This window comes from Mugil cephalus, chromosome 18 (genome assembly GCF_022458985.1).
Source record: "Mugil cephalus isolate CIBA_MC_2020 chromosome 18, CIBA_Mcephalus_1.1, whole genome shotgun sequence".
NCBI classification, from domain to species: domain Eukaryota; kingdom Metazoa; phylum Chordata; class Actinopteri; order Mugiliformes; family Mugilidae; genus Mugil; species Mugil cephalus.
The window spans coordinates 18,182,963-18,197,525 of NC_061787.1; the positions used below are offsets into that span (position 1 = coordinate 18,182,963).

General features: G+C 43.1%; 1 protein-coding gene across 6 annotated transcripts in view; it reads right to left on the bottom strand.

Annotated features, from left to right (window-relative positions):
- arhgap29a (Rho GTPase activating protein 29a) overlaps window positions 1–14,563 on the bottom strand; it is a 32,891-nt gene that overhangs the window by 9,130 nt on the left and 9,198 nt on the right. For 3 of the 6 annotated variants that reach the window (XM_047568299.1, XM_047568298.1, XM_047568297.1), the window contains exons 3-13: window positions 8,485–8,628; window positions 5,601–5,697; window positions 5,023–5,095; window positions 4,577–4,637; window positions 4,037–4,183; window positions 3,120–3,184; window positions 2,899–3,009; window positions 2,720–2,800; window positions 2,075–2,257; window positions 1,546–1,683; window positions 1,258–1,445 (exon numbers count right to left, since the gene is read on the bottom strand). In XM_047568299.1, the coding sequence (XP_047424255.1) occupies window positions 1,258–1,445; window positions 1,546–1,683; window positions 2,075–2,257; window positions 2,720–2,800; window positions 2,899–3,009; window positions 3,120–3,184; window positions 4,037–4,183; window positions 4,577–4,637; window positions 5,023–5,095; window positions 5,601–5,697; window positions 8,485–8,628 (1,288 nt within the window). Of the gene's footprint in view, window positions 1–1,257; window positions 1,446–1,545; window positions 1,684–2,074; window positions 2,258–2,719; window positions 2,801–2,898; window positions 3,010–3,119; window positions 3,185–4,036; window positions 4,184–4,576; window positions 4,638–5,022; window positions 5,096–5,600; window positions 5,698–5,776; window positions 6,602–6,667; window positions 7,447–8,484; window positions 8,629–14,563 lie in introns of those variants that run through there. The other 3 variants (XM_047568301.1, XM_047568302.1, XM_047568300.1) reach the window with 3 other exon arrangements.

The following is a 14,563-nucleotide window of genomic DNA, read 5'->3' on the forward strand; positions in this document are numbered from 1 at the left end:
TTTCATTTCCTCTGTCCCAAGCTGAATTCTTTTGATCAGAGGGATCAGAGTCCAGGGGTGGGGTGGCGAGGGGGATTGGTAGAGGGATAAAACTAAGTGAGAACAAAGCACCCTCTTATTTCCTTCTGTCTGGTATGTGTGTGTGACCACAAACCTGTGTCAACAAAACTATTTTTGACCAAAGCCTTCATAAGAAGTAGGCACTAGAGTTGCACAAATGTAGAGACGGAGTTTTTCATCTGAGCCACGGAGGGCACGTATTTTAAAAGCCACTGAAAGGGTTCAAAGACGTTTAGTGGACTGATGGTGAGCCCACTGCCCCGGCTTCACTCTCCCGTGACCGCAGTCATTTCCGCAGGAAGCCCTGGCCAACCCAATTGTTTTACGCTTTCCAAAACAAGCTCTCTCACTTCTAACCTTTCACCAGAGAGGTCTGCAGTCACACAGGGTTGAAGCTGCCCCATGGCGTTACATTTAAAACCACTTGTTTGCCCTAGCAAACCTTTACAATCCCACCACTCATATGATAGAAGCTTTAAGCTTGAATATAAAATAACTGCAATGTCAAATGACAATGAGGCTGAAATAACTCAGCTCCCTGGATAACATCTGTACACACTGTAAAAGTAAAAACAAACACTGGTAACTCTGATTTAAAAGGCTAATTTTAGGCACATTCCCTTCAAACGAAAAGAGTCAGATTTCACTTTAAGGCTTGTGAACCGACTAAAAGGAAAGGCAGTGATTAGATTAGGTTAACACCCACATCCATCAAACCATTGTGACAATCTTTAAAGCCCCATTCAGACCTTGCTTTAACCTTTAAGTACCTCTGGTCACACCTGCATTACAATGCAACTTCACGTGCGTCCAGTGCTTGAGACGTGATCTCAATTTATTGTTGCATCTGCAGCCTCTGATGCATCTCTACTTGTTTTTGTCATGATTTGAGGAGATGATGCATATTTAGAAACAAGCTGTGACGTCCCTCTCACTGCCTTTTCATTTTCAGGTGATCATTTTTAAAAACAGTTGTGTGTTTTGAGTAGGTGTTGTTTAACGTGACCCAAGACACATTTTTAGTTTATACTACCAAAGGAATGAGCTCACATGCGTCTCAGACAACCTCCATATCTGATCTGAGTTTACACCTCACACCCTCAATGTTGGCCATTTACAATCAGATTGCCCAGGACAGATGTTGATGCAAGTTCTAAAAGGGGGCTGTGACTACATATCAGTATGTTGATATCTCACCCCATGTTCTGCGTGACAGAGTCAGAGGAGTGAGGCTCCGTTCGAGAGCTGTCGGTGGGCAAACTCCTGACAAAGTCGATGTAGCGCTGGCCAGGCTCGTACAGCTTGGAATTTTCACACAGGCTCTGGTGGTTGACAGGTAGAGACACAACCTGAGCCTGTTGGAGCTGAAACCAGTTGACGGTAACCTGAAACAAGAACCAATGTCAACATTATCACCTCCGCGCAACACTGACTCATAGAAAACACAGATGTGCGGTTCAAACAGGCACAAACATCTGCACTCACAGCCTTGAGGGTGAGGTCACACTGGGAGACCATTTCTCTGATCTGAGTGATGATCTCGCTCTTGGTGTTGGCCAGATCGACTCTCTTCACCCCGACGTCGACCTGACATGCTTTGCAGTGCTCCCTGGCCTCCTCAGCCTGCCAACAAGAAGGGAGGCAAGCCATTAAATCTCCCCGGCTGAACAAATGAATGTGATGGATTCCGCTCTGGTGTGAGCAAGTCTGGTTTCAACTGCAGTCGGTGGCCATTGTCGACGGTTGATGAACCATCGATGCCCACTGGCACAGACACAAGTGCTAAAACAATTAGGTGTAAACGAGAGGAGGGCTAGTTATCCGTCAGAGGAACTGCCGTGTTTCAACAGAACCAGCAGCAGTAGCACTAGTGTTTTATTAAAACTCTGACTACATCATTTACAAATAAAAGGTAAAGGTGGTGTTGTCCTGTCCCAAAATCATTTAGCTGCCTTGTAATCTGCAGAAATAAGTTAAGAATATGAAAATGTCCGCAACAGAGGAGGTGCTCTACCTTCTGCGAGGCCTCCTCCTCCAGCCGGCGCCTCTTCTCTAGCTGTTTGGCTGTCGCTGCTCCTCCTCCTCCTCCAGTGTGCTCCTCCTCCAGACGGCTGGTGCTCACCTTGGCTTTCTCGTACTCCTCCTGCCGCTGGGCCTGCAGCAGCCGGGCCTTCCTCAGAGCGCTGTCCGCTTCGTGCTGGAAAAAAACACATATAAGAGCTTAGAAATAAATTCTGGCGCATTGCACTTAAAGTAGATGAAAGCACACGTAAACATGGCTTTAAAGTTAGCGTCTCATTTGAAGTAAATATTAATCTGTAGCAATTCCATAACAACATAATACAAACCTACAGACTTACATAAATGAGTAATGTTCAGTTTTTATTACTGCACTGTAGAAGCAATTCTAGGTGCTTTCTTTTTATGTTAAATAGCCCTTAAAAATGACTACTAATTATTCATTTAGACTTATTCTGTTATGGAATGAATGTCCTGGTGGGCTGCGTGACTGCACGACAAAATGAAGTGTTTGTTTGTGCATATTAAGTTCAGGCACTTCAAGCGCATTCTTGGACCCAGTCTCCAGGTCAGTGAATCTTTTCATTCGGTTTGTGTGTGGCCCTCTTCAAAGCGCAGCCTGTCGCGAATGTCGACTCACCATTTTCTTTTGCTCTCTCTGCCACTGCTCCTTGACCTCTTTTCGCAGTTTGTCCAGCTCATTCTTTCTGGCCAGGAGAGGCTGCAAAGGAAGGCGGGTAAACACACACTCACAGTCAGCGAGGACATTATACAAATCAGCCCATCTTCAGGAATGCAGCGGTCGCCTTTGTTAATTACCTGCACAAATTTGTTGCTTTGGAGTACTGCAGCAGTGTGAAGTACCAGCTGGCTGTATTCGATGTCATTCTTAAAAGCCATCATGTAGATCTCGCGGAAAGGCATGAACTCCTGGAGTGAGGAGGAAAAAGTTTCAATGTCAAAAAATAATCAACTTTATCTGCTCTCCAAACGCAAATGGAAAATTACAATAAGCAAAATAAGCCACAACATGTACTCACCTGTTGACTAGCAAGTGTCTTGGAAGTTTCTGCCATTTTGGCGTAACTTTTTGCACACTCAATATCTGCAACAAGAAAATTAAATCACGTTCAAATTCACTAAACTTCACATTTTATATGAGCAAGCAGTTCAAATGTCCTCTGAATTAATCACACGGGATCTTTTTGTCACAGAAATAATCGATAAACAGAAATAAGCAAGTAAAGGATCAACCAATCCAGACGTTTCAGACAAACAAGCTGAGAAGAAATGTACTGTACAGCTCAAGTGAGTGCATGTGTCACCGGCCAAATGACTGGGCATTAAACTGAAACCATTCATTAACCAAATCCACCAAACAAAAGCTCTCACACTGCCGGCTCAGCCTTGAGCCTCAATAAGACTTCATTGTTTTAGGTTCATCTCACAAAATTTTTAGGAATTGTCCACTAATTAATCACCATGTTTGTGTGTCATGGCCAAAATAAACAAAATGACACCTATATTTATTAAAAGCTGTATCCAGGAGTAACTTAAAACATTCAAGTCATCTTGTGAAGACAGATAGTGGAAGGGAGGCGATGAACGCACCCTCCACTCAGAAAGGTGTATGCTTTTTGTGTGTATACGTTGAAGATTTAACAGCAATTTTCCAACTAGTTTGAACACCCTAAAATGTACATAGTGTATGCTCAGAATGAACTTTTCCAGTACTGTGAAAGATTAAGCTGTTTTAGCTGCTTTCAAGACCATAAAAGTACAAGACATGAAAACATCTAAAAACATGACTCCTCAGGCAAAGTATGTGTTCGTGCAAGTTAAGCACATGGTCCATGACATTAATACATGAAAGCATAGTAAACTGACAGGTCTTACATAACTGCTTCCTCCCTACACCTTCAGAAATACTCACTGAAATACTCAAAAGTCAACTCACCTGCACTGAGACGCTTCTCCACCCATGCCAGCAGCTCTTTGGTGTACTTGGACCATGACTTGGCGTAGAGCAGGGCCGACTCCACCCCGCTGTCCTGGTGCTGCAGCGTCCTGTCCACCTCTTCCACTCGAACCGGCGGAGACGGGCCTAGTTTGAAAACAGGAATCCCGCAGGGGAGCTTGTAAAGGATCGGCTGCCACATGACCATTCGCAACCACCTTCCATCTAACACCCCAGCTGTGGTGTAACATCTGTAGCTGTGAGTCAGTGTTTAAAGCCAGCGCTGACCCATATCAGAGATACGGGCTAATGCCATTTGATGGTAAGTAATGCTGACAGCAAACAGACGGCATGAATTAATACGTGGTTCACATGACACCACAGACATGGCAGTGGACAGAATAATAAAGAAGTATCTCAGTTTAAAAATTTTATTTATTTTTTTTTTAAACACTATGCAAGTATTAGATTTGCCCCCTCCCCGGACATTTCCACACAGCAGCGGCAGAGTACAGTAGCTGTGTGTTAGATCTGTCTTACCTGGCGGATCATCTTTCTCAGGACCGGATCCTCCAGATTCCACAGAAAGGTTCTCAAAGGACTGTAACAAAAAAGACAAATGTTAAAAAAAAAGAGTCCACAGGGGAGGGTGGATTTCCTAGTCAAAGCACAGCACGCTCTGCTAACACATTTGAAACAAGTCTTATCAGAAGCTTGACTTCCTCTTTAAAGCAGTTATAAAAACCTGCGGCAGGAAAACAACAATGCATTTGCATTCATTCATCATTTGCAGGGAACATTTCAGGATCATGCGTCAACCTGCAAGTACTTGCTTCACCCCTGACCTCTGAACTCCGCTGTGGAGGAGGAGGCCACACACACATGAACAGGGGTCCATAAGAATACAATAATAGTTCCACTATTAATACCTCTCTTGTGCTAAATTAACCAGAGCTTACAGAACATAAATAGTGTAGTCCTCTTACCCTGCTCCTCTTAGTTAGGGGGAGCCCCAACACCGATCCATTCTCTACATCTCCCATAAGGAAGTCAGACACTCTGAAGACAAATGGAGAAGCAAATTAAAGGACTGGCAAAAGGATGAAAATCATCACAGAAAGCAGACATTTCATGTTCTCCCTGTAAAAACAGGCATAACTAAATGAATTAGGACTTCACTTCCAGGAACCTGAAACATATCCTGACTATTTGTTCATCAAATGCAACTCCGTAATCCTCATCTCCTCACCTCAAGTGTGTCATAAAAGATGATCTACTACTGGATATTTGATTTGCTGGTGTGAGGCTGATACATATTTTCCCCTATTTTCTTTTTTTCGATCTTTCTTTGTTCTACTCGCATTTACAATGGATTGTTTAATCGGGATTACTGGGTTGCGTCATACGATGTTAACTGGAAAATGAATTGTGTCGTCAAGCTCAGAAGCAGATATAGAAGAAAATTGACGAATAAAAGCAGAGCAGTCGACTTGTGCAATTTACAGTAATTAAGATCATTCAGTGAAATAAGTTGTGGGAATCACAGTTGTGACGTCATACTTACACATTGCCAAATGTGAATGCCAATGTGTCGATCGCGGTGTAGATCTCGCCGAAAAGCTTCTGTTTGTTCTCTTCGTTCACCTCCTTAAAGTTCACTCCTGTCAAATCATGATGAAGTGGGATTGAGTAAAGTTTTGATGGCAAACCTAACCCCCCCCCCACACACACACACACAACCTGAAGACATCCTGTGTTCAACGCATCAATCCCATGGTATGATTCATCATCCTGTGCATGACGTCAAGTGTGGAGTCCATGAGAATATCTTTTGAGTCATGCAGTTCTCCTGAAAAACCCCTGGAGCTAGGGAAGCCGTTCACTTCATATCTTACAAGCGCAGTCATTTCAAAACTGAAAGGTCTCTCGGAGGCATCCAAAAACAACTGTATGTTAAATCAGTAGAGATAAGCAGAGGCTGCGAGTGTGTATATTTGGCTGCAATCTGGTCAGGCAGTGGTTTCCTGCAGCAAGTCCAAACACCGTGATGACTGAGGACAGAATGAGGGAAAAAACACCCGTGTAAATACGGCTGTAATCAGTCCTCACAATAAACTTCCTGTTCTGACTGAGAAGACAGAAAATAAACCAGGAGAGATGGTTCAAAAATAAGACCAAACACCCAGCAATAAATCAGTGACGTTTCTGACCGTTCTTTGCCTCCGTGATTTCCTCCGTCTTTCCTTTCCATTAGAACAATGGAGATTTCTAGAGTTCAAACCAAATGTCGTCAGTTGTTTTCTTTTAGCTCCATCAGTGGCTTTGTTTTCTAATTTCTGTTTCACTCTTTTCTTGATTAAGATAAGTAGAAAGTTACTTCTGTAGATTGATTTCAAGCTGGGTTAAGTCCAAATTTTGTTGGACAGTTTCTTGAATCTTTAAGGAGGATCAAACCATTTCCACAATTATGGTCTTGATCTTTAGCCAGGCCCTGCACCATCTGTACTCGACTACAAAAACAGGAGAGCGCCAGCAAACGCGTACCAAACACAAGGATGCTTTCTCTCTGCAAGTTTTTTGGAAATTTTTGGCCAAAGAAGTACGCCATTGGTACAACAACCAATTACCTACCTCAAATAAAGCTTTCCTTTTCCTCCTCTTAAACAGTTACAAGCCTCGTTGATCGTGAAAAGCAGTACTAATGTCCTACACCTTAAAGAAGACACCAACAATCCAGTCCAACAGTAAGTTCCACCAAAAAAATGGAAAAATGGGAATAAATCTAATACAAAAGCGCTCTTCTTGAGACTTGGGCGCAGGGAGTGTTTAAGGATTTTAACAGAGTCCCAAGTCCATGGGGCCCTGGGAGCCTCTTGTCAGCCCCAGAGCAGCTACCGTTGCCACCACCATTCAAAGCACACAACTCTAGTGCTGCCGTTACATCTCCTCTCCTGCTGTCCAACCCCTACCCCAACAGGACATCCTGAGGCTTGCTGGAATACAATGCCAGTACTCGCTCAGGCCCCAACCAGTGGTCCGAATGTGGAAGTTACATCATCAGGGAAAAATGGTATTGTTTCACTGGAAAAGCACAACAGTCTCAAAACACTCATCAGCAGCAAAGACCTGAGCAGCATTCACGGATTGGAACGGGTTAAATTCCAACAGAGAGAAATGTGGAGATGTAGCCGCGTATGTAATTGAAAAGTATCTCAGAGGTGAAAGCTCAGAAATATTTGATATAGCATTGGGTTGCAGTTAAGAGTGTGATTAAGTAGAAATGTAATGTAGACACTTATCATATGCTTTCATAAACATATCATAAATTCCAGGTTCAGTGACACATCTGCACAAATAGTAGTCATTTTGCAAAAATGGAGATCCTAATTTCTCATCAAAAGCTTTGAGACATAATGGTGCATGCACAGCTGATAACACACTGTCACCAACTGGAGGCCATGAAGCGAGCAATCCTGGCCCCCTAGTGGCACAAAAGATGTTATAGCACAACACATAATAATCAACTATACGATTACACCAACTGTCAATGGTAAACCTGAAATATTATTTGCTGAATTCATCTTTTATCTGCTGAAGATAAAATCTACTGAGCGTAAACCGCCACTGTGTTTGTCTTGTGCTGTGCATCAACATGTCTGAATGCCACATAAATAAGTGACGTACCGCAAGAAAGACAGGACTTGCAAGCGCCAAATAATTGTTTATGGCACAAACACACACACATACTCCCGAAAGTGCGTGGACTCCTTCCAAATATTTCAGTGAAGGTAAGCCGCAGTAAAATGCAGAGCCTCCTCTGGCTTTGTTCGGCCCATCATGTCACTATTCCTTATTAAGTGAAAGCTTTTCAAAAAGCAATGCAGCCCCCGCTATGCCCTCCTTTGCAATGCAAATTGAGACGAGGTATACTCGGAGGGATTCTTGTGCGGCGGCCAAGTTAAGAATTGACCTGCATGCCAGATCATAATCTCAAAGAATGAGAGATTCAATAGGATTCCTTAGTGTAGTTCCCTCTGGACTGGCAGACAAAGGACACCCACTTCTCCCTGCATCTTGAAGCACCAAGTATCTGACTTCCAAATATTATTTTCTTTCTCGCTGTATGGGGTTTGAGACACACGCTGCTGCATTCTAAGCACTTGACTTCTGAGCTTCGCTTTGAAGTTAAAAGAAAATTTCTCACAAACATTCCCTGGGAAGTTCTTTAAACTGTTTTTAAGGCTTGGGAAGACAGTGTGTGAGAGAGGGACATAGTAATAGTGAGTGTCCAGGAGAGAGAACTGTCAGGGGAGAAGGGAGGATTAGATAAGCAGAGACAGAAAACAGACCAAGGGAAGGAGCGGAGGAGTAGCTGGTATGTTCTACAGGCAAGATGAGTCTTAATCTGTGTGTATGTGTTTAAGGGAGAACTGGCCGCCTCTGTTCACCTTTGACCGTGGCGATGACGGTTCCAGCTGTACTGAGGATGTCTACAGAGTTGAGGCTCTGGTGTTTGCTGATAATGGCCTTCAGGACCCGCAGGAGCTCTCCTAGACGCTCATGAACTGCATGGTGGAGGCAGTCCTGGTGCTCTGAAAGAAGACAAAGACGGGTTAATTATGCTGGTTAATGCATAGACAAAGATCTAAATGTAAATGAGGATTTAAGTGATTTCATGATGGCTTTGCAATAAAGGAATGTTTACTTCGTCAGTAATATTCATTAATTTTACTGCTGGTAGGCGAAGTTAGGTATATTTGGTGTGTTTTGTATAGTCAAAACTTGTGCCTTATAAGTAGATAATAAAACAAACAAACAAAACAAAAAAGCAATACATGGGGCAAATTTTAGAAAGGATACTTTTTGGCATTAGCTCACCTGATATTGGGTTTTTACATAGCAGCACTAGAAAAGATCATGCATTGACATTTGCTATTTTTTTTATGAAATCTATTAATCATTGCCCAGTAACAAAACATCAGTGTCATTACATGTTCCTTTGACATAATATTGCTAGTAGGGACCTTTTCTTCCTATGGCTTGAGGAGAGATGCCTCTGTGGATCATCCCACAGATAGTTGATTTCTTTGGGATCTAGTGAATTTGAAGGCCAGGTCAACACCTTGTGCTGTTTTTCATGACTTTTTAGTTGGTCCTAAACTGTTTGTGTGTGTGTGTCTGTGTCAAGCTGCATCCTGCTGGGGATGGCTGCTGCCATCAAGGAGTGTCATTGCTATCGGGTGGGGGTGTCCAGTCTGGTCTAGGTGCGTGGTACATGTCTAAGTAACATCAATAACACTAGATCCAAACGTTTCCCAGTAGAACACTGAATTGTAAGATGATCAGTGCAGCACTTCTCCAGTCAGTGGTTTTCATTTTGCAGCTGATTTGTGTACATTAATACAGACTGCATGCTGTACTATAAAATACATGCTATGCTAGATGCTTACAGGTGTCAAGATACATAACTTACTGTTAAAACTGATAAAACTGTTATTACGTGCTATAAATCCGGAGAAGACTGGACCTGGAACCCTTTTAATGCTATGAAATAATGATAGGCTAAGTAGGTTAAGTTTAAAAATGGTGGCCATGTCAAGACGACAGCCATTCATTCACAGCCAAATAGTCAGAGGCAGGGGTATTGCACACTAACTAGCTCCCTAGCATGTGAATTAACATGGGCCACTGGGATCTTTTTGCATTCTGTGAGTAGGCATCTCCGGAATGTGGTTCTGTTTAGATGTGACTTTGCGAACATTGAGTCACCGCCATTTACAATGAGGACAAAATGCACTTTGTTATAAAGTAACCTTGAAAATACTCCTGGGAGTCTTAAGGAGTGAGGAAATGAATGAAGAAGAAAAAAAAAAAACCTTACATTTGACTACTTACTGGAAATGTGAGGTAGAGTGACCAACAACTGACGCAACTAGCATGGGTGGCTGTCTCAAGCGTGACTGGTGCGAGAGGGCAAATGATAGGTAAGTAGAAACACGTCCCTCTCCGCTCATACACAAACACACATAATTACCACTGTGACTAACACATGTTCGGATCCTAGGCTGTAATCACACTAAACACACAGTACGCTGCCTTGACCATTGTTTTCATGTCATGCTTTAAAAGCAATCATGCTGGTCACGTGTTCAAACAATTTTATTTGAATAGCTTTTCCTTAGTCAAATCTGATTTCATCCCAAGTAATGTGAAAATTATATTTAAAAAAAACATATGCACACATACTGATGTACACACACAAACATAGAATGGTTACGGGCAGTGAAAGCCACATTTTGTGCTGACGATCGGCCCTGGATTACCCTTCATGGAAAGGGGGATCAGAAAGACTTTAGCTGTCTCCCGTTTTCTCTTTTATTTGTTAGCCCCCTTTTTCGGTGTGGGACAAATAGTGCCGCCAGTGGGGCTAATAATGCTGGCCGCTGTCACAATGCTAGCAGAAGCCTGACCCGGAAATCCAGCCAACTGACCAGTCGGTGACAAGTTCACAATAGCCTACAGGTCAGGTAAAATATGCTGGTGAAAAACGGATGCACCGATTGTTACCAAGAACAATAACATTTTTTTCTAAAAATAATAAGGCGTATAGTTTATTACCTATAGTACGTACTTTGGCGACATTTTTCCTTCAATGAATAAGGCATGCAAAAATTATGAAATATGCTACTGCTTTAATGACAGCCAATCAGCACATAAACCTAAAGACATGGTTAAATGGGTAATGCAAAATAATTGAGAAGTAACACTTCAAAAAAGGTCAAGAGGCCACTTCAGATGAACACTAACCATGCAAAGCCAATCAAATCAGCAATAGATGGCTTTAAACACCTGGACGATACAAATTGAGTCAACACAATTAGATTAAGACAAACACAGACCCCAGGCCACATGAACTACTCTGCCAACAACTCCTACTGCTTCCAGCTTGCCAAAAGCTTCTCAACATGACCTGGAGAGTCCCATCTTTTCCATAGCGACCATCTTCATTCATCTTCATCAGATGCCAGACACAGCTCTTTCCAGTGCCGAGGACCTGGTGGCTTTTGATGACGTAAGCTTTTTTCCCTTTTGTTGCAGCCGCCCAACTCCCCACGGGGCAGGAAAAGAGCCAGCGGTGAGTTTCTGGCACAACACAACATTAAACTGCAGCACAGTGCCTCTGTATTGTCAGTCCACATGGGTGTAAAGAAGGGGTCATTCTCTGGTAGACTGGACAGTTTTGTCATTTGAGAAACGTTATCTTGTCAGGGTCACCACATGTATTCTTGTATTTGGTGTTTTCCCCATTTTCATTGGTATCAAACCCTAGACCCTACAATAAAATCCCTAACATGGTATTAAAAAGAATGTACTCTTTAGTACGTCTGCCAGTTCAATCTTTAGTTGTTGACAAAACTCAGTCTTCCCAGACACCTTATCTCTTACAAACCTATATGGGGAACTCACACCCACAATAACTTGATAAGGGTCAAAGTTGACAAGGAGCTGCTTCAACTCTTAAGCCCTTAATTGGTCCTGGTCAGTTTAGATCCCATTTATGGACATTATCCTGTGAATGACAACATACACACAATGGCCTAAATCATCCCCACACAGGCTATGTTGCCCTATTCATCTGTGGCGTAACTAAATCCCGAGTCCTGGAGGCATCAGCCTCGGGCTCGGAGAGGTTTATTAAGGACAGGCCTAAACCATGAATGCCCACAAGACAGAAGAGTCTTCCTTTGCAAAGCTCAGTGGGCTTCAATCATCAATGGCGGTTGTGTGGCCTATTGGAAAATCCTAAATGGAGACTAATTAGCAAGACATTATGGCTGCGTCAGCCAGCCCAGCAGGACACAGGATAATGTACAGAGACTGATTATTTTAACCCCTATACTGCCATTCTGGGGGAAACACAAAGAGAAGAAGATCTGTTCCCACCAAGCAGGGCCTGGTAAAGGAATATCTGACCAGAGCATTCTGTGCCAGCGCTGTCATTTTTAAGAGGGGAAAATAAGATGAGGAAAAAAAGCTGCTATGACTCTACAAGTCTCATTCCGCAAATATTAGTTCAAGGCCATCTGACAACGTGCAAAAAACAAACACGCGGCTGGGAAGTCCATTGTATTTTCCCCAGGGAAGTCTACAGAGTTAGGAGCAAGGACTTGTTTGAGTGCCGAAAACTCACTATTGTCCCTGGGGCCACAAGCAAATAGTGGAACTGGTCGCCTCATGGGTCTTCCACACGAAGCATTTATGGAACAATAAATCACAACGACAGCTTTTCACTTTTCACGGGAAAAAGGGATTGGAGTTTGTGAGTGTCTTTGTCCATGTGTGATAGTTAGCAGTGGGAGGATTGTAAGGAGTAATAGGGGAGGAGTTTTAGTGGGTATGGGAGTCAGAAAAAAAAAGAGGGGGTTGTGTGTTATTTGGGGTAGTACTCTCCCTTGGGATTTGTCCCAAATTTACCCCTGCACCCCTCTTCCCTGCTCCAGCGGGGGTTATGAGAGAGGGAGAGAGGGAGAGAGGGAGAGACATTCCTGGGCATAATAAGCCCTGGTGAATGAAGCCTACAGGGGGATCAGACTCTGATCCTGATGAGAAGGAGGCCGCGGATCAGGAGCTGCTCAGAGGCTGCCAGCAACACATTGCCAGGTTTTTACTTCATTAGCGTCATGGAAACCCCACATTCCAGGCTCTTGTTTGGGAGTGGGGACGGGAGTCGCAAGAGTAGGGTAGGGGGGCCTGGGGTCCATAATGAAAACATTGTCATATCATTCACTATCGAAATGACACCTCAGTGTCAGGTCTTTCTGATGCCCCTCTCTGACAATTTCATGTCATGAACCTACAGATGTAAATAACCTTAACCTGAACCTGGTTTAGGTAGAACTGTGGATATAATCCAATATTGGTACGCATTAAACCTCTATATTCACGAGCAGGGATGTTTGTAAATTGCTTTGCACTTTGTGAGATTCTTCCCATCTCCTAGTGTTCTGGTTACCACAATATTTTATCGCTAAAGCACCTATCCATGGCTAATGTTAACTTGCAATCAATGCAATACTTTTGGAACCATCAACCTTTTAAAACACTGTACAGCACAAAGTCTAACAGATGTGGCGTGAGCTTGTTCTCTTCTGACTTGTAATACACGTACAGTCGAAATGTTGTGCAAGGTAACTGTGGCAGCGTTATAGAACAAACTATGAATGAAGGAATGAAGAAATTATAATTGTCCAAAGTGAAGTTTTGCTCATCTGCGTTTTACATTTAAATATTCTAGTTAGATATTCTTTGTTAGTTTCGTTTAGTACAGGAGGTGAAAACTATGACCTTGTAGAGAATTAAACTTGTTAAGACTCAAATTTGTCCACAGTGAAGAAACTACCACATAATAAAATTTAAAAAGTGTTGATACTTTTCTTGATGTGAACCGTATGGTAATGCTCTTACGTTTGGGACTTCGCGTCAATGGGTTGCTGGGCACAAAACGGCCACTTGGGCCTTACACAATATGACTTGGCAACATTCCTTTTGCCGTGACCCTAGCTATGTTCAGTCATGCATTGCAAATCATGGGAGCAATGTATTATTTATGCTTCATGACATTCGAGAGAGAACGGAGGGTGCTCATTGCCACAAAGCAAGTGTGAAATCACTAAACATGTCACAACCGGGTCTGCAGAGGTCCGATCAAATGGAAGTCGCTCACGGCAGAGAGGGCTAAATAGTATGTTGGACAGGCAAGCCATGACTAATGTCAATCAAAACCTCTCCATGTGGCCCATTGAGTCAGACCACAGCTGGACATTCCTTCTAACCAACCAGTAGTCTATAGTGGCAGTTGTTTCAAAGAAATTGTGCATTCATGAAAAGCTATGGTGAGCTTAGGTTTTTAAGAGGCTCCTTTGGGTCTTGGCCCTTCTTCAAAAGGCAAGTAGCCAAATGTGGGTCTAATAATCAATCACTGTGTGACTCAATAACCTTTGTTTTGTTCAAATTGACTCTTCTTTAATTGTCTAAGGTGAAAATGCCACATTCTTTAACATTTCAACGTGGCGTCCCACTGCTAAATACGGCCCTATCATTTCAATCCAAATTTGAACTATTTGCACAACTATAAGGCATTCAGGCAAAATAGCTCCACTTAACCTTTAACACATTGCAGGGTCACTGCAATGGGTGGCCCATGCATCCCTTGATATCCCCCTCTTCAACATACTTCCTGTGGTCAGTGGCCCTGTTCCACCTCTGTCGACAGACCACCGACGGGCCACTCTACGGATTAGCAGATTACATGCAGCTGGTAAAAGGCAGGGGGAACTTTGCCTTCCCCGACTTCTACACTCATACCGAGCCGTTCCCTGTTGTTTCACCTTTGAAGCCATTTTTCCCCATCAATGCGTGCACAAAGAGCCGGCTTTTAAAAAGAAGACCCCTAGGCTAGACACACAGCACCTTCCACCTGATGGGGGGCGTTTTTGTTCCCACTCTGCAGGCTGCTGCCTTTGTCAA